At 43.2% G+C, this 23,113-nt stretch overlaps 1 protein-coding gene across 1 annotated transcript in view; it reads right to left on the bottom strand.

The window, feature by feature from the left end:
- The window catches only part of thsd7ba (thrombospondin, type I, domain containing 7Ba), a 624,788-nt gene that overhangs the window by 425,663 nt on the left and 176,012 nt on the right, over positions 1–23,113 (bottom strand). The window contains 1 exon segment of the mRNA XM_078229305.1: positions 17,892–17,917. Within this exon segment, the coding sequence (XP_078085431.1) occupies positions 17,892–17,917 (26 nt within the window).

Consider the following 23,113-nt stretch of genomic DNA (forward strand, 5'->3'; position numbering starts at 1 on the left):
AGGTACACCAGGTTGCGCCTAAAAAGGTCCTTTTTACCATTTGTTGCTTTTCCCCCTTTAACCATTGAATGCTAACATTTCCAACCAAGGAGGTGAGCTCTTAGTCTGAGGCATTCATATTCACTCACAAATCGCCTTCTGAGTTACTTCCTTGTTGTACTGAGTAGAATTTTTTGCTCTTCAGTTGTTTTACCAGAAAGACCCTTCTCACCACAAATGAGAATAAATATTCTTGCATGTGTGTGTGTGTGCGTGTGTGTGCGTGTGTGTGTGTGTATGCGTGTGTGCGAATCGACACATTTGCGACAAGACTTTATTTTAGCAGATCAGCCAAAGCTATGTGAAGATAGGAACTGGATGTGTAAAGGGAAATCTTCACAGCATTAAAACAAAATCTATGACGGTGTTCGGAAAGCAGTTTGATTCATACAAAAATGAATATTCATGTAGAACTATTGAAGGGGCATAATACTAAACTGTCCTACAACATGCTTTCAAGAAAGGTCTAGTGGGAGATGTCGACAAGACTTCATATCTGGAAAAAATGTTGATTTGCTTTTTCAAATGAAAAACAAAACATTTAATGTGCAAACTGTTTGTGACAGGCATAGAGTTCTGTCAGAAATCAAATCAACTGAAAGAATCCATCTTGATATCTATTTCTGGGATTACGATGGTCGCATCAATTTAGCTCACTGCAAGCTTGGGTTCTGTCAGTTGGGGGAACTCTTTATTCACCATGTGAGCCTACAAATATTACAGGGATTCATTCTGTCCTTTTGTTAACAATGACCTGAGTTGTCCCAATCGTTTATTGAATCTCTTCAAGTATATAACAGCATATTATCACCGTGAAGGCTATAGAAACTTAGGCCGGGATTCTCCGATCTCGTTCGCCCTACCACCGCTGCTAGCACCAATGGAGAATTTAGCGTTCAGCCAAAACTCACTGCAGCGGGACTGGAGAATCCCAGCTGCAGGCATGGTTGGAAAATTCCAGCCATGCTTTTTCTTTGGCTTGGATGGCAGATTCAGTCTTGTCCAAAGCCAGCCATATGCCATTGCATTCCTGGACTGGAGATTGGAATACCAATTCTAATTGCCTTGAGTTTAAGTAACCGCGTTTCTGTCATGTTGTTATAATTACATAGATGCCAATCACTCAAAAAGGCCTGTGTAAACATATTGTGAGTTAATTAATTGAGGAGAGGGGATTTTTTGCTCCCATTATTGGGGAGAGGGTGGCATGTGACAGGCAGTATCGGCGATGGGAATGGACAATCCAATAGGAGTCCCGGCGGGATTTCCCTTCGTGACTGTCTCCAACCCATGCCAATGATGTAACAGGTATCCCAATGTTACATGTCAGGATCCCCATTGGAATATATTAACAGCCTTTATGACTGATTCTATCCCCACTTTCAATTATCCATTCCCGTCAGCGTGCCCTCCATGACATGTAGCTGGTGAGCAGAACCCAGGCACAGAGGGGGAGGGACGGATCATACCAGAGTAGTATCCTGGCACTTCCGGGCCCTGCCTTCAACACTGCCCCAGGAGGCAGTTCCACATGGAAATGTCAGGGGCTGTGATGTGGGAAGGGAGGGGGCGGGGAGGGTTTCGTGGATGGGGGTTCCATGGTGGGGTTCCATGTATGTGGGATGGCTCTGTCAGGGGGTATTATTCCATGGGGGGGTCGATTTATTTCCATGGTTGGAGAGGGGGGTGAGCTCTGTAGTGGGGGGGTGGAGATTTATGTGTGTTCAGGGGGGCTGGGAAGTTCTATTTTTTAAATCAGGGAGCCCTTTAAAAATGGCACCCCGATCTTTTACAAACCTAAGTTGCTCGTGAGGTGGCCTCCTCACCAGAGGGACATTGTGGGACCTGCCCCTTACCATTTTAAAAAATGAAATGCCTAAACATCTGGTGGAGGAAGCCGTCCTTGGAGCCGACAGCTTCTACACCATTTTCCATGCCCGCCGCAACACTGCAAAGCAATCAGAAAATTCTGCCCTTAGACTAGGCATATGGGAACATTTATACAAAGGTAAGAAGCTTGAAGACATTGGCTGCGGAAATGTGCTTGTGCGTGTGTGTGTGTGCTATATTCCAAAGCAAAAGTGAAACTTAGACCAGGTCACATGGCACACTTCCCTTCCAGTGATGTCCTGATGCTATCCCTTAAAGGAATATTACAACAGTTCTCATATGGTGCAATGGGACGGGATTATCCCACAGTTGATTAATAGCTCATTGAAATAAGAAAACATAAATAAAATTAATGCCAAGGCTTGACCTCAACAAAAAATGTGATCAAAGAGAGATAGCAGTGTCAGTGATTTTGAAATGACAGGAATGTAGCATGAAGTTAAAGTTAAAAGAACACAGAAAAACATCCTACTTCTATTGGAGTCTGACTAGAATCAAATAAGAAAAACTATTGGCTGCAGCAATGGAGTAATCCTGAATGTTCCGGGTGAATGAATTACATTGGTCAAGAGTGCTTCCTCATCCATGGCTATCTTGTAGCTATTATTTTCAGTCTATTTACTGTTACAATAACAGTTATGAAGAAATATGTCTCATAAAGATCTGGCCAAATAAAAGTCATACCAATGTGGTTGAAGCCCATTGTAATGTAAAAAAAAACAGCCAATGACCAGACTATGGTGTAGGAGCATGAAGACACAAGAAGTAATCAATACTTCTTGAGAACAAATGGCTATTGTACAAAATGATATATGTGGCTATGAAAGACTGGAAAGTACAAGCTGTAAAACAGGAGTGATCGAACAAACAAAGGGTTCAGTATCAAAGGAAGAGCAACAAGATGTGAGAATTGACTTGATGGTAAAGCTTATCAAAACAACATACTTATTGCAACTGAATCTACACAGAGTTAATGATGGAAGGCAGAATATATGTGTAAATTCAAAATTGTACACAACTTTTCAAAACAGAGTAACCCTGTAAACATTATAAACATTTCTCTTTGGGATTCATGAATATCATCTGCTAGAAAATATTTATAATTTACATTAAAATGGTGCAAAATGGGATTGAACACTATTTTACTTCATAATTAGTTAGATTTTGAACTAAAAAGTAGAGAAAATCTAGTTACATTTTATTGGCATTCAAAGAACAACAATGCTGTCCGTTCCACCTTCACAGATACTGCCCTTCCACTGGCCTTCCTCCCTCAATTAACAGGAGCATTTCACTCAAATAATGTTGGCACTCTTTCCCCCCTGCATTCATAATGCACTCTTCTCTCTCCTCAGGTGATACCTCTCATTTTTTCCTTCAATTCACATAACTACCTATCAACACATCCTCTCTCTTTCCTTCAGCAATGCTAGCATCTTTCACCCTGTCCCAACCCTGTCACTTCCTTAGTTCCCACCAGTATTCTTTCCGCTCTCTCCTACATGCCACTCCCACTCCTATTGTCTGCAGTTCAAGACTGTGAACACAGACCAATATGGCTTTTTGCAGGTTTCTTCAGTTCCATTGCCCTTGGAACTAGTTGCTCACCAGTTCCAACCTGAAGTGCCAGTCAGGGTTCCTATATCTATATTAAAAGGAGCTTGGAACAAAGAAAATGTAATAATTGTAGAGGACTTTAATCTTCATGTTGACTGGGACAATCAAATTGGCAAGAGTGTTCTAAAAGATGCATTTGTAGAATGTTTTCGGGGCAGTTTCTTGCAGCGATACATTGTAGAACTGATTATCGACAAACCATTTTAGGTTTAGTATAGTGTATGAAGCAGAGTTATTTAATGCTGCCATAGTAAAAAATCCACTTGAAAATAGTGATCACAGTATCATTGAATTCCATGTTAAGTTTGATCATGACCTACTCCAATCACAACCAAAAATCTTAACAAAGCCAGTTACGTAAATCTGAGGGGTGAACTGGATCAGGTTAAATTGGTAAAAAGACCAAAATGTGTGGAGGTAACTGAACAGTGGGAAACATTTAAAGAAACAATTCGAAATCTTCAACAAAAATACATCCCATTGAAGAACACAAACTATGAGAAAGACACATCCAGGCCTCACTCAGGAACTTAAACAGATCCTTGAAGGTGACGTCACAGGTGGAGAAGGTGGTGAAGAAGGCATATGGCATGCTTGCCTTTATAGGACGGGGCATAGAGTATAAAAGTTGGGGTCTGATGTTGCAGATGTATAGAACGCTGGTTCGGCCGCATTTGGAATACTGTGTCCAGTTCTGTCGCCACACTACCAGAAGGACGTGGAGGCTTTGGAGAGAGTACAGAGGAGATTTATCAGGATGTTGCCTGGTATGGAGGGGCTTAGTTATGAGGAGGGATTGGGTAAACTGGGGTTGTTCTCCCTGGAAAGACGGAGGATGAGGGGAGACTTAATAGAGGTGTATAAAATTATGAAAGGCATAGATAGGGTGAACGGTGGGAAGCTTTTCCCCAGGTCGGTGGTGACATTCATGAGGGGTCATAGGTTCAAGGTGAAGGGGGGGAGGTTTAACACAGATATCAGAAGGACATATTTTACACAGAGGGTGGTGGGGGCCTGGAATGCGCTGCCAGGCAAGGTGGTGGAGGTGGACACACTGGGAACGTTTAAGACTTATCTAGATAGATATATGAACGGAGTGGGAATGGAGGGATACAAAAGAATGGTCTAGTTTGGACCAGGGAGCAGCATGGGCTTGGAGGGCCGAAGGGCCTGTTCCTGTGCTGTATTGTTCTTTGTTCTTATTAAATTAAAGAAGATGCTGCAGAATTCTGAGGTGTACAAGGACCTAGGTTTTTAGTACATGAGTCTGAAAAGGTTAATATGTACAGCAAGTTAAATAGGAAGGCTAATGGCATGTTGTCCTTTTTTATGAGAGGAACTGAACATGGAAATAAGGATGTTATGCTACACAGGGCATTGGTGAGACCACATCTCAAAAATGTTGTGCAATTTTATCTCCTTCTTTAAGGAAGGATGTTAATGTGTTGGAGGTGGTTCAGAGGAGGTTTAATAGATTGATACCGGAATGAGTGCGTTGTGTTATGGGGAAAGGTTAGACAGACTGAGCTCGTTTCCACTGGAGTTTAGAAGAGTCAAGGGTTCTATACTGGAGTTTATAAGATTGTGAACGGTCTAGACAAGGTGGAAGTGGAAAGAACATAAGAACATAAGAAATAGGAGCAGGAGTAGGCCATCTGGCCCTTCGAGCCTGCCCCGCCATTCAACAAGATCATGGCTGATCTGAAGCGAATCAGTTCCACTTACCCGCCTGCTCCCCATATCCCCTAATTCCCTTATCGATCAGAAAACTATCTACCCGTGATTCAAACATATTCAACGAGGAAGCCTCCACCACTTCAATGGGCAGAGAATTCCAGAGATTCACTACCCTCTGCGAGAAGAAGTTCCCCCTCAACTCTGTTCTGAACCGGCCCCCCCTTATTTTGAGGCTGTGCCCTCTAGTTCTGGTTTCCCTTCTAAGTGGAAAGAATCTCTCCACCTCTACCCTATCCAGCCCCTTCATTATCTTATATGTCTCTATAAGATCACCCCTCATCCTTCTAAACTCCAACGAGTACAGAAATGATGGGTGCGATCTTCCAGCTCTTCAGGCTGACGGGATCTTCAGGTCCCGGTGATGGCGCACCCCACCACGTATTTCCAAGCATTGGAGGGTGGAATCAATGGGCAATCCCATTGACGGCGGTGGGACCAGACGATCCTGTCGCTGGCCAAAGGCGCACTGCCTCCTGCCGTTGAGAAAAACACCGCAGGGAAGCCGGAGAGTCCAGAACTAGGGACTGTTTTAAAATGAGGCGTTTCCCATTTAGGACAGAGATAAGGATATTTTCTTCTCTCAGAGGGTTGTGTGACTTTGGAACTCTGCCTCAGAACACAGTGGAGGTGGGATCATTGAATAGTTTTAAGGTGGAGATGGATAAATTATTGTTCGGCAAGGGAATCAAAGGCTATCAGGGGTATCAGGAATATAGAGACGAAACACCAACAGATCAACCACAATCTTATCAAAATACAGAAGAGGCCTGAGGGGCCGAATGACCTACTTCTGCTTATATATTGTATATTTCTGTGAATGTTCGTATGCTCATGCTTACAAGTCTGGAGATTGGGAATCTTTTAGAAACTAGCAGAGCACCACTAAAAATTTAATAAAAAAGGAACAAAATAGACCACAAGTAAGCCAGTCATAAATATGAAAGCAGTTTGCAGGAGCTTTTGTAAGTATATAAAAAGGAAGAGAGTAGCTAAAGTAAACATTGGCCCCTTAGAATTAGAGACAGAGGAAATTTTCTTGGGGAATGTGTAAATGGCATTAAACAAATATTTTGTGCCTGTCTTCACAAGGAAAGACATAAGTTTCATACCAGAAATTGACAGCAATTCCTGGGCCGAAAAGGAGTAAGGAAATGAAGGAAATTAATATCACCAGAGAAAAGGTATTGAAGGAATTAAGGAAATAAAATCTAACAAATCCTGGGACCTGATGGCTTACATCTCAGGTTCTACAAGAGATAGCTGCAGAGATAGTGGATGTTTGAATATGATTTCCCAGAATTCCCTAGATTCGGGAGTGGGCCCGATTAGATTGATCATTAAAAACCATAAAGAAGGATGGAGAGAGAAAACAGTGAACAACGGGCTAGATAGCCGAACATCAGTTGTTGGGAAATTGCTGGAATCTATTATTAAGGAAGTCTTAACAATGTGCTTAGAAAAGCATAGTATGATTAGAGCAAGTCAACATAGTTTTACATAAGGGAAATGCTGTTGGACAAATTTATTAAAGTTCTTTTAGGACGTAATTTGTAGGACAGATGAAGGGGAACTGCTAGATGTTGAGGTAGATTTGGATTTCCAAAAGGCGTTCAATAAGATGTCATACAAAAGGATAAGAAGCAAGATATGGACTTGGGGGCAATAGTTTAGTATGAATAGAGGATTGGTTAATGGATTGAAAGCAGAGAGTGGGTGTAAATGGGCTTTTTCAAGTTGGCAGGCAGTGAATAGTGGAGTACTACTCAGATCAAAACTGGGGCCACAGCTATTCATAATCTAAATTAATGACTCGGATGAAGAGACATAAAGTAATGTATCAAAGCTTGCTGATGATACAAAGGTATGTGAGAAGGTAAGCTGTGGGAAGGACACTGAGAGGCAGCAAAGAGATATGGGCCAGGATTTTCTGGCCCCTCCATGGCAGGTTCCCACACAGTGGATGCAGCGAGCCAATCAAACATCCACTGACTTTGGCAGGATCAGCAGATCCTGCCAGAAGGAGATATTGGAAAACTTCTGCCATTCACATTCAAGGAGCAACTGTTTATTCCTGTCTGGCACAAAAGCAAAATGGGTAAGAGGGCCAATCCATGGCTTACAAAGGAAATTAGAGAGAGTAACTGGTCTAAGGAAGAAGCATACAGATTGGCCAAGAAAATTAATAGGTCTGAGGATTGGGAGCTGTTTAGAATTCAGCAAAGAAAGACCAAGGGATTGATTAAGAAGGAGAAAATACAGTATAAAAGTAAGCTTGCAGGGAACATAAAGACCGACACTAAGAGTTTCTATAGATACGTGAAGAGAAAGAGCTTGGTGAAGACAAATGTAGGTCCCCTACAGACAGAAATGGGGAATGTATAATAGGGGACAAAGAAATGGTCGAGCAACTGAATACATATTTTGGTTCAGTGTTCACAAAAGAGGACACAAATCAGGTACCAGAAATATTGGAGAATGCAAGATACAGTGAGAGGCAAGAACTGAGGGAGATCAATATTAATAGAGAAATGATGCTGGGAAAATTGATGGGATTGAAGGTGGATAAATCCCCAGGGTCTGATAATATACATCCCAGAGTACTTAAGGAAGTGGCTCTAGAAATAGTGGATGTATTAGTGGTCATCTTCCAGGATTCTATAGACTCTGGAACAGTCCCTGCAGATTGGAGAGTAGCTAATGTCACTCCAATATTCAAAAAGGGAGGTAGAGAGAAAACAGGGAATTATAGACCAGTAAATTTAACATCAGTGATGGGGAAAATTCTCAAATCCATTATTAAGGACATTATAGCAGAGCATTTTGAAAGCAGTGGCAGGACCAGACAGAGTCAGCATGGATTTATGAAGGGAAATCATGCTTGACAAATCTATTGGAATTCTTTGACGATGTAACTAGTAGAGTTGACAAGGGGGAACCAGTAGATGTGGTACATTTGGACTTACAGAAAGCGTTTGACAAAGTCCCGCACAAGAGATTATCGTGCAAGATTAAAGCGCATGGGATTGGGGAAGTGTATTGAGATGGATAGAAAACTGGTTGGCAGAGAGGAAACAAAGAATAGGAATTAATGAGTGCTTTTCAAATTGGCAGGCAGTAACTAGTGGGGTGCCACAGGGATTGGTGCTGGGGACCCAGGTATTCACAATATATATTAATGATTTGGATGAGGGAACAAAATGTAACAACTCAAAGTTTGCAGATGATACCAAGTTGGGTGGGAGTGTGAACTGTGACGCGGATGCAGAAACCCTTCAGAATGATTTGGACAGGTTGGGCGAGTGGGTAAATCAATGGCAGATGCAGTATAATTTGGATAAATGTGAGGTTATTCACTTTGGAAGCAAAAAAAAGGCAGATTACTACCTGAATGGCTGTAAATTGGGAGAGGGGAGTGTGCAGGGGGACCTGGGTGTCCTTGTGCACCAGTCACTGAAGGTAAGCGTGCAAAGTGCAGCAGGCGGTAAAGAAGGCAAATGGCATGTTGGCCTTCATTAAGCGAGGAGCAGGGATGTGTTGTTGCAATTATACAGGGACTTGGTGAGGCCACACCTCAAGTATTATGTGCAGATTTGGTCTCCTTTTCTGAGGAAGGGTGTTCTTGATCTCGAGGGAGTGCAGCGAAGGTTTACCAGGCTGATTCCAGGGATGGCGATACTGATGTATGAGGAGAGATTGACTAGATTAGGATTGTTTTCACTGGAGTTCAGATGAATGAGGGGGGATCTCATAGAGACTTATAAAATTCTAACAGACTAGATGGGGTAATGCAGGGAGGACATTCCTGATGGTGGGGGAGTCCAGACCCAGGGGTTACAGTCTGAGGATTCAAGGTAGACCATTTAAGACAGAGGTGAGGAGATATTTCTTCACCCAAAGAGCGATGAGCCTGTGGAATTCATTATCACAGGAAGTAGGTGATGCCAAAACATTGAATGTATTCAAAAGGCGGCTGGATACAGCACTTGGGTTGAATGGGATCAAAGGTAATGGAGAAAAAACAGGATTAGGCTAATGAGTTGGATGATCAGTCACGATTGTAATAAATGGTGGAGCAGGCTCGAAGGGCCAAATGGCCTCCTCCTGCTGCTATCTTCTATGTTTTCTATGTAAGTGAGTGAGCAACAAGATAACAAATTGAGTATAATGTAGGGAAGTATGAAGTCTTTCACTTTGGTTGTAAGAATAGAAAAGTAGAATATTATTTAAAAAGTATTAAGTTTGTAAATGTTGATGTTCAAAGAGATTAGGGTGTGCTTGTACAAGGAATGCAGAAAGTTAACACGCAAGTGCAGCAAGAGTCTATACTTCCCGCTGCCTCAGCAAAACAGCCAGCATAATTAAGGACCCCACGCACCCCGGACATTCTCTCTTCCACCTTCTTCCATCGAGACAGAAGTCTGAGGTCACGTACCAACCGACTCAAGAACAGCTTCTTCCCTGCTGATGTCAGACTCTCGAATGGACCTACCTCGCATTAAGTTGATTTTTCTCTACACCCGAGCTATGATTATAACTGTCTCATTTCCTTCTCTATGAACGGTATGCTTTGTCTGTATAGCATGCAAGAAACAATACTTTTCACTGTATGTTAATACATGTGACAATAATAAATCAAGTCAAATAAAAAAAAAATTGGCGTTTATTGCAATGTGATTAAGTATATGAATGAAGAAGGGTTTTGGTGAGATTGCATCGGGAATAGAGTGTGCAATTTTAGACTTCATATTTAAGAACGGATATACTTGCATTGAAGACGCTACAGTGAAAGTTCACTAAACTGGTCCCTGGAATGAAGGGGTTGTGCTATGATGAGATGAATAGTCTCAGGATCAGGGGCTGATGATCAAGCAGGATTGAGATGTGGAGAAATTACTTCACTCAAAGAACTCTAGCTCAAGGGGTTGTAGTTGCTCCATCATTGAATATATTTAAGGCTGAGATGGACAGATCTTTGGTCTCTCAAGGATTCAAGGGATCTGGGGAGTGGGCAGGTCGATGGAGTTGAAGCCCAAGATCAGCCATGATCGTATTGAATGGTAGAGCAGTCTCGATGGGCCTAGTGCTCTACTCCTGCTCTTATTTCTTGTGCTCCTGTGAGACCATCACTCCCCTGTTAATTCCAAGCAAAGGCAGGGAAAATTAACCCTTTTGATTCCAAAATCACATTTCTATATTTGGCTTTTCTGTCTCCCTCCCCCACAGTTTAGCTTGGTAAATCTGGAAAACCCTGTTGTTATTGAAAATATAACTGTACTGGCTTCTGAAATTGCTTCTGACAGTTCAAAAATATTTCACACTTAATGCCTGAGGAATAAAAATGCTAATAAAGAGAAAATCTCAAGCTTTCACGGTTAATCTTTGTTCTCTGAGTTGAAAGTGCTTCCAAAATGCTACAAGGAAATTATTTTCAGCATATATTTCCATAAATTACATAAAATATATATAGCTAAGATCATATTAGAGTTTCTAATTCATTTAATCGCTTGCACTTTCATAAAACAGCCTTTCATACGATATGAGTCGGATTTTTGCTCGCGAGTTGGGTTGCAGAGTTGGGAATTTTTGGTAAACACAAATTTGGAGGAAGTGTTCCAGATATTATTGGCGGCATGGTGGCACAGTGGTTAGCACTGCTGCCTCACAGCGCTAGGGACCCGGGTTCGATCCCTGGCTTGGGTCACTGTCTGTGCGGAGTCTGCATGTTCTCCCTGTGTTTGTGTGGGTTTCCTCCAGGTGCTCCGGTTTCCTCCCGCAGTCCAAAGGTGTGTGGGTTAGGTGGATTGGCCATGCTAAATTGCCCCTTAGTGTCAGGGGACTATTAGGATAAATGCATGGGGTTATGGGGCTAGGGCCTGGGTGCGATTGTGGTTGGTGCAGGGCCGAATGGTCTCCTTCTGCACTGTAGGATTCTCTACTCTAATATTCCCTTTTGTGGGGAAGGATGGGTGTTAACCTGAGTCAGCCCATCACCCCCAGAAGGAATTCAGAGGTAGCCATAAAGGCTGCCAGAGTGGAAGTCAGCTATAGGTGCCCTAGACTTTTAAGGAAAAGAATAAAATGAAAAACAGCTCCCTGGCCTTCGCCCCTTCCATCACCCACATATACCCATGCCCCATCCATGCCACACATGCCACCTCATGCCCCTCACCCACTCTGCATGGCTCGTCAGACCTTCCATACCAACTTATGCCCCTCTAGCCAACGCCATAGCCTTTCATACCGCTCATACCAACCTATGCCCTACTGCCGATGTCACATGACCCTCCATGCTCTCCATGTAAACCTGTCCTTGCTATCCACCCCATGGCCCTTTACAGCGCGTTTGCCAACTTAGTGCCAACACATGCACCCCACCCACCACCCTTTGCAGTAGCAGCCTCCATGCCAATTTACCCAGCATCCAGATGGGCAGATACCAGGAGCCAAGCTGAGATGAATGAAAATAAAGTTCAAAAACTCAGATCTTCCAGTCTCCAAATTTTCAGAGACTGGATACAGTCTGGAAGATGCGGCACGAAGGCACAGTGGTCAGCACTGCTGCCTCACAACGCCAGGGACCCGGGTTCAAGTCTGGCCTCGGGTCACTGTGCAGAGTCGACACGTTCTCCCCGTGGCTGCGTGGGTTTCCTCCGGGTACTTCGGTTTCCTCCCACACTCCAAAGATGTGCAGATTAGGCCGATTGGTCATGCTAAATTGCCCCTTAGTGTTAGGGGGACTAGCAGGGTAAATAGATGGGGCTAAGGGGATAGGGCCTGGGTGGGATTGTGGTCGGGAGGTGCAGGCTTGATGGGCCAAATGGCCTTCTGCGCTGTAGGGATTCTATGTTTGGAGGTTCCAATACACTGAGTCAGTCGAAAATTGGAGCAGAGTGACAATCCAACCATGACGGACACTCCTCGGAAGAATCAGCCAGTGTTTATTGCAGACTTTGGAACAAAAACATTTGCATTCTTAAGAAATTATTTAAATTCCTTCAACTGCTTGCTCCTTTATAAAGGCAAACATTTCATTCAAGTACTTATGAAAATGCACATTTTGTATTCATAGAACATAGAACATAGAACATTACAGCGCAGAACAGGCCCTTCGGCCCACGATGTTGCACCGACCAGTTAAAAAAAAAAACTGTGACCCTCCAACCTAAACCAATTTCTTTTCGTCCATGAACCTATCTACGGATCTCTTAAACGCCCCCAAACTAGGCGCATTTACTACTGATGCTGGCAGGGCATTCCAATCCCTCACCACCCTCTGGGTAAAGAACCTACCCCTGACATCGGTTCTATAACTACCCCCCCTCAATTTAAAGCCATGCCCCCTCGTGCTGGATTTCTCCATCAGAGGAAAAAGGCTATCACTATCCACCCTATCTAAACCTCTAATCATCTTATATGTTTCAATAAGATCCCCTCTTAGCCGCCGCCTTTCCAGCGAAAACAATCCCAAATCCCTCAGCCTCTCCTCATAGGATCTCCCCTCCATACCAGGCAACATCCTGGTAAACCTCCTCTGCACCCTCTCCATAGTCCCACATCAAATAATTTATCACCACTTGGAGCTGTCAATCAAAGTGTGAACTGACAGGCATCCCACCCTGATAATGATAGGTTATGGAATCAGTCATGCAGCATGCAGCGTAGGCAGGGAGTGTGGTAAGTTGGCAGCTGGACAGGATTAGAAACATAGAATCCCTACAGTGCAGAAAGAGATCATCTGGCCCATCAAGTCTGCATCGACTCTTCAAAAGAGCATTCTACCCAGGCCCTCCCCTCTGCTCTATCCCCGTAACCCTGCACATTTACCATGGCTAATTCACCTAACCTACTCATCTCTTGACACCAATAAAAAATCACTGTCTGAAGTTTGAGGGACAAGAGATTTAAAAGCCTTGAAAGTTTGACAATACATGCAGTTCTTGGCTTTACAACATGTGACTTTTGCTGAATGGCACTGATATTCTTTTGACTTTACAATGTTGGTTTTGACTATATGACGTCACACCAGCATGTTCATATGTGTGCGTTAACATTCTGCACTGCCCATTTGTATGACTGGACAGGTTGACCCATCTTTATTAGGTTGGAAACAAGTGCTTTATATTGTTAATTTTTTTTGGCACAACCTTTGCAATTTTAATGCACTGATATGCTTATGTTGTATTTAATAAGTGCTCAGGCTCAAAGAAGTTCAAGGTTAAACAGGCAACTGACAGTGACTAATGGCTTCATTATAAGCCCCACACTTACTAAGGAATTTGGGTTAAGCGTGCAGGCATCAACAGTCGCCTCAGTGACTTGACAACTCCTACCGAGTTCAGAGTATATAACACTGCCAGGCATTCCATGAGTGATTTCCAGACTTGGTTCAGGAACTAATCCATTGTTTCTATCGGAAAATCAATTCTAACTTACGAAATTTGGACTTGCAACCTGGTTTGCAGGTACCTCTACTTTCTCAGATGACTAAGGAAATTTGGCATGTTAGCTACGACTCTCGCCAACCTTTACAGAACCATAGAAAGCATTCTTTCCAGTTGTATCACAGCTTGGTATGGCTCCTGCTCTGCCCAAAACCGCAAGGAATTACAAAAGGTCGTGAATGTAGCCCAATCCATCACGCAAACCAGCCTCCCATCCATTGACTCTGTCTACATTTCCTGCTGCCTCGGCAAAGCAGCCAGCATAATTAAGGACCCCACGCACCCCAGACATTCTCTCTTCCACCTTCTTCCTTCGGGAGAAAGATACAAAAGTCTGAGGTCTCGTACCAACCGACTCAAGAACAGCTTCTTCCCTGCTGCTGTCAGACTTTTGAATGGACCTACCTTGCATTAAGTTGATCTTTCTCTACACCCTAGCTATGACTGTAACACTACATTCTTCACACTCTGGTTTCCTTCTCTATGAGCGGTATGCTTTGTCTGTATAGCGCGCAAGAAACAATACTTTTCACTGTATGCTAGTACATGTGACAATGATAAATCAAATCAAATCAAAATCAATTGTGCCGTAGGTCCAAGGACTGCCGGCACCACAGAGCTTATCCACTTTTCATACACACTCATATCTACTCCCACCAATTCCAAAGAGCTTCTTACTTCCCCAAAGGAATACCTGAATCTATCCAAAAACAGTCCTTGGATCTATCCAAAATGGTATCCTGCCTCTCCAAATTAATCAGGCAGCATTAGACCTTTTCCTCAAGGGAGGTGCAAACTACAAACTGCCCATATTTCCCCCCCTGGCAAAAATGGTGCATGCTGGGTTCAGGGGCGGGACTTCTGGAATCAGGACTCCAGCGCCATTTTGGCTAAGCCAGGGACCCTTTCTGTCCTCACCAACATTGAAGCTGATATTCCATTTGATTTGCTAAAAGGACACAATGAGGATAATTTACTTCAAAAATCCACAGTAGGCAAGCAAAGTAGCATGTTGCAATCTTTCTCCAAATTTTCATATTTCATTTTTACTCTCCTTTGAAATGTGCGGCTCCCCGCGTTATAGTGGAGTACGTTGAATAAATCCTTAAACTGCACCTTGCAGCTCCACTCATCCAAAATAGATGATATTTTTCCTTCTAAAGGTATTGAGACATGTTTATCAATACCCTAGAATATTTTCCAGGATGCATAACAGGCATTTTTTAATTAACTTATTCAAGCTACTTCTCCCTTCTGCACAGGAAGAATAACAATTTGTCCAGAGCAGAAGCTTGTACTTCTGCCACTGATAAAACTGATTTCCCATTTCAGATTTGTCTAGCGGGAAATAAAATCTACTTAAATGTCATTAATCTCACTGAATGGCTTTTATCGAGCTAAATAGAGAAAGACATCCTCTCTGGATGTGACTTCCATTCTGCAATTCAAAATCAGTTCAGGAACTTATTATTAGTTGGAGTTCATATGTACAATAACTTGCATTTAACACTTTTAAGATAGGAAACTATCCCAAGGTGCTCCACAGAGCAAACCAGAAGCCAAGCATGAAAAAATCTTTTCTGAAGTGATGAATTTTAAATTGGTGTTAAAGAAGAAGAAAAGGTGAAGAGGCAAGAGGGACTTTGGAAATAAACTTCAGACTGTGATGTATAGATGGCTGAAGACTTGACTGTCAATGATGTGCTAAAAAGGGATATGCAGTAAGCCAGGGTCATGGAGAGGGCAGCAAGGATTGTCAGAGTTAGTAAGATGAGGAGATTTGATTTGATTTATTATTGTCACATGTATTGAGATAGATGTGTTTCTTACGCGCTATACAGACAAAACAAACCATTAATTGAGTACATGGGGGAGAAGGAAAGGAGAGGGTGCAGAATGTAGTGTTACAGTCATAGCTAGGGTGTAGAGAAAGATCAACTTAATGCAAGGTAAGTCCATTCAAAAGTCTGATGGCAGCAGGGAAGAAGCTGTTTTTGAGTCGGTTGGTACGTGACCTCAGACTTTTGTATCTTTTTCCCGACAGAAGAAGGTGGAAGAGAGTATGTCCGGAGGGTGTGGGGTCCTTGATTATGCTGGCTGCTTTTCCGAGGCAGCAGGAAGTGTAGACGGAGTCAATGGATGGGAGGTTGGTTTGCGTGATGGACTGGGCTACGGTCACACCCCTATGTAGTTTCCTGCGGTCTTGGACAGAGCAGGAGCCATACCAAGCTGTGATACAACAAGAAAGAATGCTTTCTATGGTGCATCTGTAAAAGTCGGTGAGAGTCATAGCAGACATACCAAATTTCCTTAGCTCTAAAGACAAAGTCAGTAATTTTAAATTTGATGTGCTGAGTGATTAGGAGGTGAATGTTGGTCAGTACAAAAGAGGAAGAATTGGCAAGGTACATTTTGGTGAGGGTTAGGATATGGAATTTTGGATGAACTAAAGTTCATGGAACTTTCAGGATGAAAGATAGAAGGTTCAGCAAGGAGAGTACTGGCATAGTCAAAACTGTAGGTGACTAAGGGCATGCTCTATGCGTTCAGTGATGATGAGCTGTGATAAAACCAGAGTGGACGCGGTTATGGGGAGTAAAATTCTGTAGTCTTTGTGATAAAGAAGATATGTGGTGAGGAAATCAACTTGGGATGGTACAAAACAAGAAGACGATAAACAGTCAGGTTCAGCCTGTGACAGTAACAAAGTTCAGTGACAAAGTCAATGATGAGGCAGCAGAATGGGTATTGAGAATACAAACATGATGATTTCAGTCTTCCCAATGCTAATTGGTAGATAGTGCCCATTCTGAACAATATCCGCTGTTTTCATTGACACAAAGAAGATCATGGGATCACCTGAAAGAGGTATTTATATAGAACAACAAGATGGATTATAATTTTAGTCTAACACAAAGTGAATTATGAGGCTGTGAAATGGATTCCCTGATTAATGATTGAAGCAGAGTCCATGGGTTGGATTCTCTGGCTCTCTGTCGGACATGTTTTCAGTGGGGGTGGGGAGAGCACACGTAAAAAATATTGAGTGGCTTGCCACTTACCCCCAACCTGGTTCACATAATACCAGTGGGGTGAGGGAGGGGGGAAGTGGTAAAGCGCTCACTAAGCTGCGCAACCTTAAAGCTATTGAGGTCCTTAAGTCGTCAATTATTGCCCACTTAAGGCCTCAATCCACTCTGCCAACATATACACTGGCCAATGAAGGGCAGACTAAAGTGGGCAAGCAACTTTTTCATAAGCAAAATACTGCGGATGCTGGAATCTGAAACAAAATCCGATAATGCTGGAAAATCTCAGCAGGTCGGGCAGCATCTGTGGAGAGAGAATAGGGGTTGTAGAGAAGAGCAGTGCTCCTTAGTCCGAGAGAAGAGCAATACTTCTATTCTTTTCCACAGATGCTGCTGGACCTGTTGAGATTTTCCAGCAGGCAACTTTTTCACAAGCTTTATTGAAAGGATGGGAAGGAAAGAGGTTCTGTGTGTTCCTCTATAATCTTACCCCACTTCTCCGCACCCCACCCCCCTCAGCCTTTTTGTACCTTCCTGTCTGACCTTAAAAAAGACCCCTATCTCCCTCCCGTCCTTCCGAGGCTCCCCAATCCCTCCCCATCCAGGACTTCAGACTTATCCGAGTTCCTGGTATCCATGTCCTTTTCATCTCAAGCAGCACCCACTGCCACTCCACTCAGTTCTGGTGCTGCTAGATCAGATTGGCTGGCAGGCCTCAAGAGTGGGACTTCCTCCCACTGAGGAGTGGAAATCTAACACCTGGCTCACGAAGGCCACCCAGAGTGCATTGTGGCTGTGGGGTGGCCTTAATCATTTAAAGTTGGTTGATTTCAGTCCGACGTTTCTCCCTGGAGGTCAAACACTACTCCCCACTACACCCTATAAAATTCAGCCCCTTGCCAACGCTTAGGAATAAGCTCAATAGGTAACTGATAGAAATGGGAATAAAGGGATGTGGGGTAGGGCAGGAACATAGGAATTGGACTGTGGCTTGCATGGAGGATAAACAACAGCCCCGACTTATTGGGCCGAACTTCTAAATGTAACTTCTTTTCAATATGTTATATGTTGACTTGGTTTCCCTTTTGCAGCAAGCCAACACATGACAAAATATTTCACTCAAGTCTCATAGCTGCACACATTTTCAACCAGAAACCTCACTTCCTGATGTAAAAAATTCTGCTTTTTTTATATCCGTTTATGGGTGGAACTTTATGGCCTCGCTCAAGTGAGATTGGAAATTCCCACCCGAGGTCAATGGACTTTTCCATTGTCTGCCCCTCTCCCATTCTGAACCCGTGGCGGGTGAGGCGGTAGAATTCCAGAGTTTATGTTTGAAGCCAACAATGCAATAATTACAAAGACGATTCAGTATATAGAGTGTCAGCTTAGCTCAGTGACAACACTCTCACCTCTGAGTCACGTAAATTCAATTCCCCTCCAAGATATCTTGGCACATGATCTGGGCTGACGCTTTAGTGCTGTATGGATGGAGTGTTGTAATGTCAGGGATGCAAGTTTTAAAGCAAGATCTTGAATGTCTTAGCTTTTGGCACTAATCGATAAAAGAGCTGGCAAGTTCACCAATGCAAGTTAACTAGTCATTATCTCATTTGCTGTTGGCAGGACCACACCTCCAATTAATTAATTGATTGATTGCGAAGCAGTGTTGTACATCCCGAGGATAAGAAAGGAACTACATAAATGAGCTTCTTCTTTCTATTTAAACTGCTACTTGTCAAGAGTGAAAGTTCAGCTCTCCCCCTCCGGTTTGTCTGTGACACAAATCGCCCAGATCCCTACATGCCACTTTGTTCATGGCTCCAATTGCCGACATTGGAAATCTAAATTGGCAATTTGCCACAACAGGATGCCTGCAGCAACCACGCACATACTGCATCGATATGTGGCCAATCCATTACGATGGACACAAAGCTATTTTCCCTTAAAACAGCCAAAGGTAACTGCAAAAGGAAAAGGATGAGCAGGCCAAGGTAGTGGAGGGGTGCAGCTATTAGGCATAGGGGAGGGGTAACTGATGAAAGTTAGGGAATTAGAAAAGATAGATCACTAGGTTAACAATGTTGCCAAATACAGATCGGCCATAGAGGACAATGAAGCAGATACAATCAGTGGAACAAATCTATGGGGCTAATTGGCAATGATGATAGTGTTAATGCTCAGGAGGTGGTGACACAGTGGTTAGCACTGCTGCCTCACAGAGCCAGGGACCTGGGTTCGATTCCCGGCTTGGGTCACTGTCTGTGTGGAGGCTGCACATTCTCTCCATGTCTGCGTGGGTTTCCTTCAGCTGCTCCGAAAGACGGAGTGTGGTTAGGTGCATTTGCCATGCTAAATTTTCCCTCAGTATATCTGAACAGGCGCCAGAGTGTGGCGATGAAGGGATTTTCACAGTGACGTCATTGCAGTGTTAATGTAAGCATACTTGTGACACTAATAAATAAACTTTAAACAATGACACAGGGCCCTATTTTACCATTTTGATTCTAAGTGCTAGGCGGACTTGAAACTGGGAGTGTTTCAGATTCGACTTTTACACCCGTTCTCAGGCACCCCCATACGCACCCTGCCTGAAAAAATATCAGCGATTCTTAATCATGCTGCATAAGCCTGTGAGCGGGGCTTAACGCCCAAAACTCTGCAGCTCTGATCGGCACCTCCAATTCCGCATGCGCAGAAAAAAAATGATAGAATTTTTTATATGCTGCCCTGCTCCCCTGCCACATCCCTCCCAGGCCGGATAATGCCTCTCCCTGGCCCCCACAGACATTGCCCCACCCCCACCCCCGCCACCCAGACCGATCATGAGCCTTCCCCCCTTCCCCCCGCCACTGATCACAGGCAGAATGGCAATGGACCCCCCCTTTTCCCCATTGATCTCAAGCAGAGTGGCAGCGGACCCCCCTTCCGCCCACTGATCACAGGCAGAGTGGCAGCAGACACCCTTTCACCTGCCCCACCAATCTCAAGCAGACTGGCAGCAGACCCCCCTTTTACCCCCCCTCCCTCGCACCGATCCCAAGTAGAGAGCTGTCAGATGCTCAGCACTTACCTCCTCACTAATTGGAGCGCCCGAACCAGACTTATATGGAGCATGTCTGTTTCGCGCCAATTCCGGATGGGCGAACGGGTGGTAAAGGGGGAAGTGCCGGTAAGTTTGGGCGTGCAGCCCATTAAGTTAATTTAAATGCATGCAAATGCATTTAAACAGCCATCGCGCCTGTCCCGATCGCGGCCATGTTTGGGCCTTGGTAAAGGGGAACCAGCTCTGAGGCGGGCGCGGATTGCACTATTCACCTCACGCCCGACTTTACTAAGTTTTCACGCCCGAAAACGGGTGCAACGCAATGGTAAAATCGAGCCCACAATGTGGCATGTCACAAGGTCATATCACCATGGGTCCACCTTACAAACTGTGGCAGAAGAACAGCAAGGGGTAAAAGACAACAACAAACAAAGCAGCCAAACATTAAACAGCAGAAATCAGAGGGAGGAGACGAGAAATAGGAAGAATATAAAAATAAATGACAAATAAGAAGGGCAATGCTACGCAGACCAAAAGCAAACAAAAGAAGCAAAATTCCTGGAGCAATTTAATCTCATACACAAGAAAATTGAACATGGAATTCAATACAATATGACATGAATGCATAATAGGCAGCAGAGGCAGAATAGTCCGCATACTTCCCCCAGTTGTGAGAACACAAAACAATAAACAAATAAAGATGTTAATTGAGAGAAACAAGAAATACTGCAGGCAACCACATAGCATAAAGATTCAAAGATAACCACAAAAGAACTTAGCAACACCACAGAGAACACAGAGATAACACAGATAGATAAGGCAGAGCATACTGTACAAGTTAGCATTTATAATGTTTTGGAAAATCTACTAGTTATATATTTATTTTGCATTGCCTTCCAGAGAGTATGTACTCAGGCAGGTATGATTCAAGACTTCAAGCAGCCATTATGCCACTGTCAACACTGATTCACACTTGAATAACAAACTGGCCTAGTGGGGCCAATTGTTTCAGAAACAGCTGGAGAGGAGTCAGTACTTAAAAAAAATTAAAACATAAAATCTGCCAGGCCACAGGCTGAAATTGACCACAGCGCAATCGCTTCAATCCTCTTCCATGTACTTAAAATTGAAATATCCGATCCACATCCTTTAGTCACTCTACATATCAGAAAGGTGTGGGTTTCCTTGCGTCGAACATTGCCACAATACCAATTGAACATTGTACAGTATATGTTCATGATTTCAGCATGGCAATCTCGATTTGGGCTGTCATTTTGAACACGTGACGTCGCTAATGGCAGGAAATCCTAGGAGTGGCAAAGAACCAAGATACTCCGAAGGAAAATCTACTCCTTTCTATACTTAAATTGCTGGAAGTATGTCACCAGAGGGAGTCGCAATATGATTTTAAAATAACCATGCATTGTTCGTCTGTAGCTGAGTCTATTCCTTCTATTGAAAATGGTTCCCTAATGCTAAATGGAATATTTACAGGCATGGTATCTCACTGAAAACCATTCAACTGTTCATTTTTGTTCATTCACAAACACTCAATTTGTAAACAGTAATGTAACAAATCTTCCCTTCATTTGCAAGTATCTTTAACACAGTCCTCTCTCCCCATACAGAGCAAGTTGAATAATCTTTATGCAACTTTCGCACTTATTACCACTACAGCAATGCATTCGTATCATGCCTTTTCTGCTGAAACGCATCTCACAGTGCTCCAAAGAAGTACAATAATCTGAGCAAATCGAGTAGATGTTAAGAAGGATGACCAATAACTTGGTCAAAGAGGGGGCTTTAAAAAGGGTCTCGAAGGGGAAGAAGGAGGTGGAGAAGCAGGGGTTTATGGGCTGAATTTGAGAATGTTCAATCTAGCCAGTTGAATGTTCCTAGCATCACGGTGAAAGGGAGGCATACGTGGAAAGATTTCTCCTCATTTCCCCTCTAGTTTGTATTGTACCACACACAAAATTGTTTGACTCAAAATAAATTGAAGAGAAAATTGAGCGATTTCCAGCAGCCACTTGAACTCCAAGAATGTGATACTTCTTTGAACATATATTCCATCATTTGATCTTCCTTAACTCTATCCGTTTTTCCCTGCTGCTGCAAAATATCGCCTCACCTTTTCTACATAGCTTTGCCTTATGTGAACTGTTTTCATTTTTTGCACTGTGAGAGAATTTTAATAGATATACAGTTTTGCCAAGAATCTTTCTTTTCTAAAGTAAACGTATTAGTGTCACAAGTAGGCTCACATCAACACTGCAATGAAGTTACTGTGAAAATCCCCTAGTTGCCAATGCACCTACCCAGCATGTCTTTTGGACTGTGGGAGGAAACCGAAGCACTCAGAGGAAACCCATGCAGACACGGGGAGAACGTGCAAACTCCACACAGACAGTGGCCTGAGCCAAGAATCGAACCCGGGTCCCAGGTGCTGTGAGGCAGCAATGCTAACCACTGTTCCCTCCGTGCCGGCTTGGAAATATAGTGGTACAGTACATATAAAAAGATGAGAAATGGATGTCAACCATTTGTGTTGATAAGGTCAGAATATTATCCTGCTTCTTTTAATACTAATTATCTTGAAGAGATGTTTTGTTTGCCTTCCTTTCACCTGCACAAAAAAAATCAATTTGCAGCAGCTGCTGCTGGTGCAAGAGTTCTAATGTACACATTGCTATTGCATCAGGAAGTTTCAAGCTTGGGAACTACACCATGGAAATAAGTAAACAGCATGCTCCCAGGCCTTTACTTCCTCATTCAATTCTCTCAACATTTACTTCATAATACGTGGAAGTAACATAATAATAGCTGCCAGAAAAATACAGTGCACAAAAAGTCAGCAATTCCTCACTAGAATAGCCTGAGAGACAACAGCCTATAGAATTGTCCTTACAAATACCCAACAGGTTGATAATTCAAATGAAAATCTAATGAGATGAGAAGCCCGGGTCCATAATCACTTCATAAACTGATGTGCTTCGTTTTAATGGAATGTTCTGCACTTACTAAATCTTACTAAAATAGATAACTACTATGGCTGCTGTGAAACATCCTTATTTATGAAATCTTGGATCACATGCATTTTTACAGGTAGTTTAACTTACCATTTTGTTTTCCTGAACTCCTAAGTCTCTCTGCTCCTCTGTCTTTAAAGTATTGTTGCTTTCACGTGCAGTTCGATACACCCCCTGCACAACTTCAGTGGGGGTATGTCCAAAGGACCATAGAATGACTTGAACCCAATTACATGGGGCACGAGCCTAAACTACTAGAACCCACAGATCTTTATAAATGGCAGG

The sequence above is a fragment of the Mustelus asterias genome, chromosome 14, assembly GCF_964213995.1.
Source record: "Mustelus asterias chromosome 14, sMusAst1.hap1.1, whole genome shotgun sequence".
In the NCBI taxonomy this organism is placed as follows: Eukaryota; Metazoa; Chordata; class Chondrichthyes; order Carcharhiniformes; family Triakidae; genus Mustelus; species Mustelus asterias.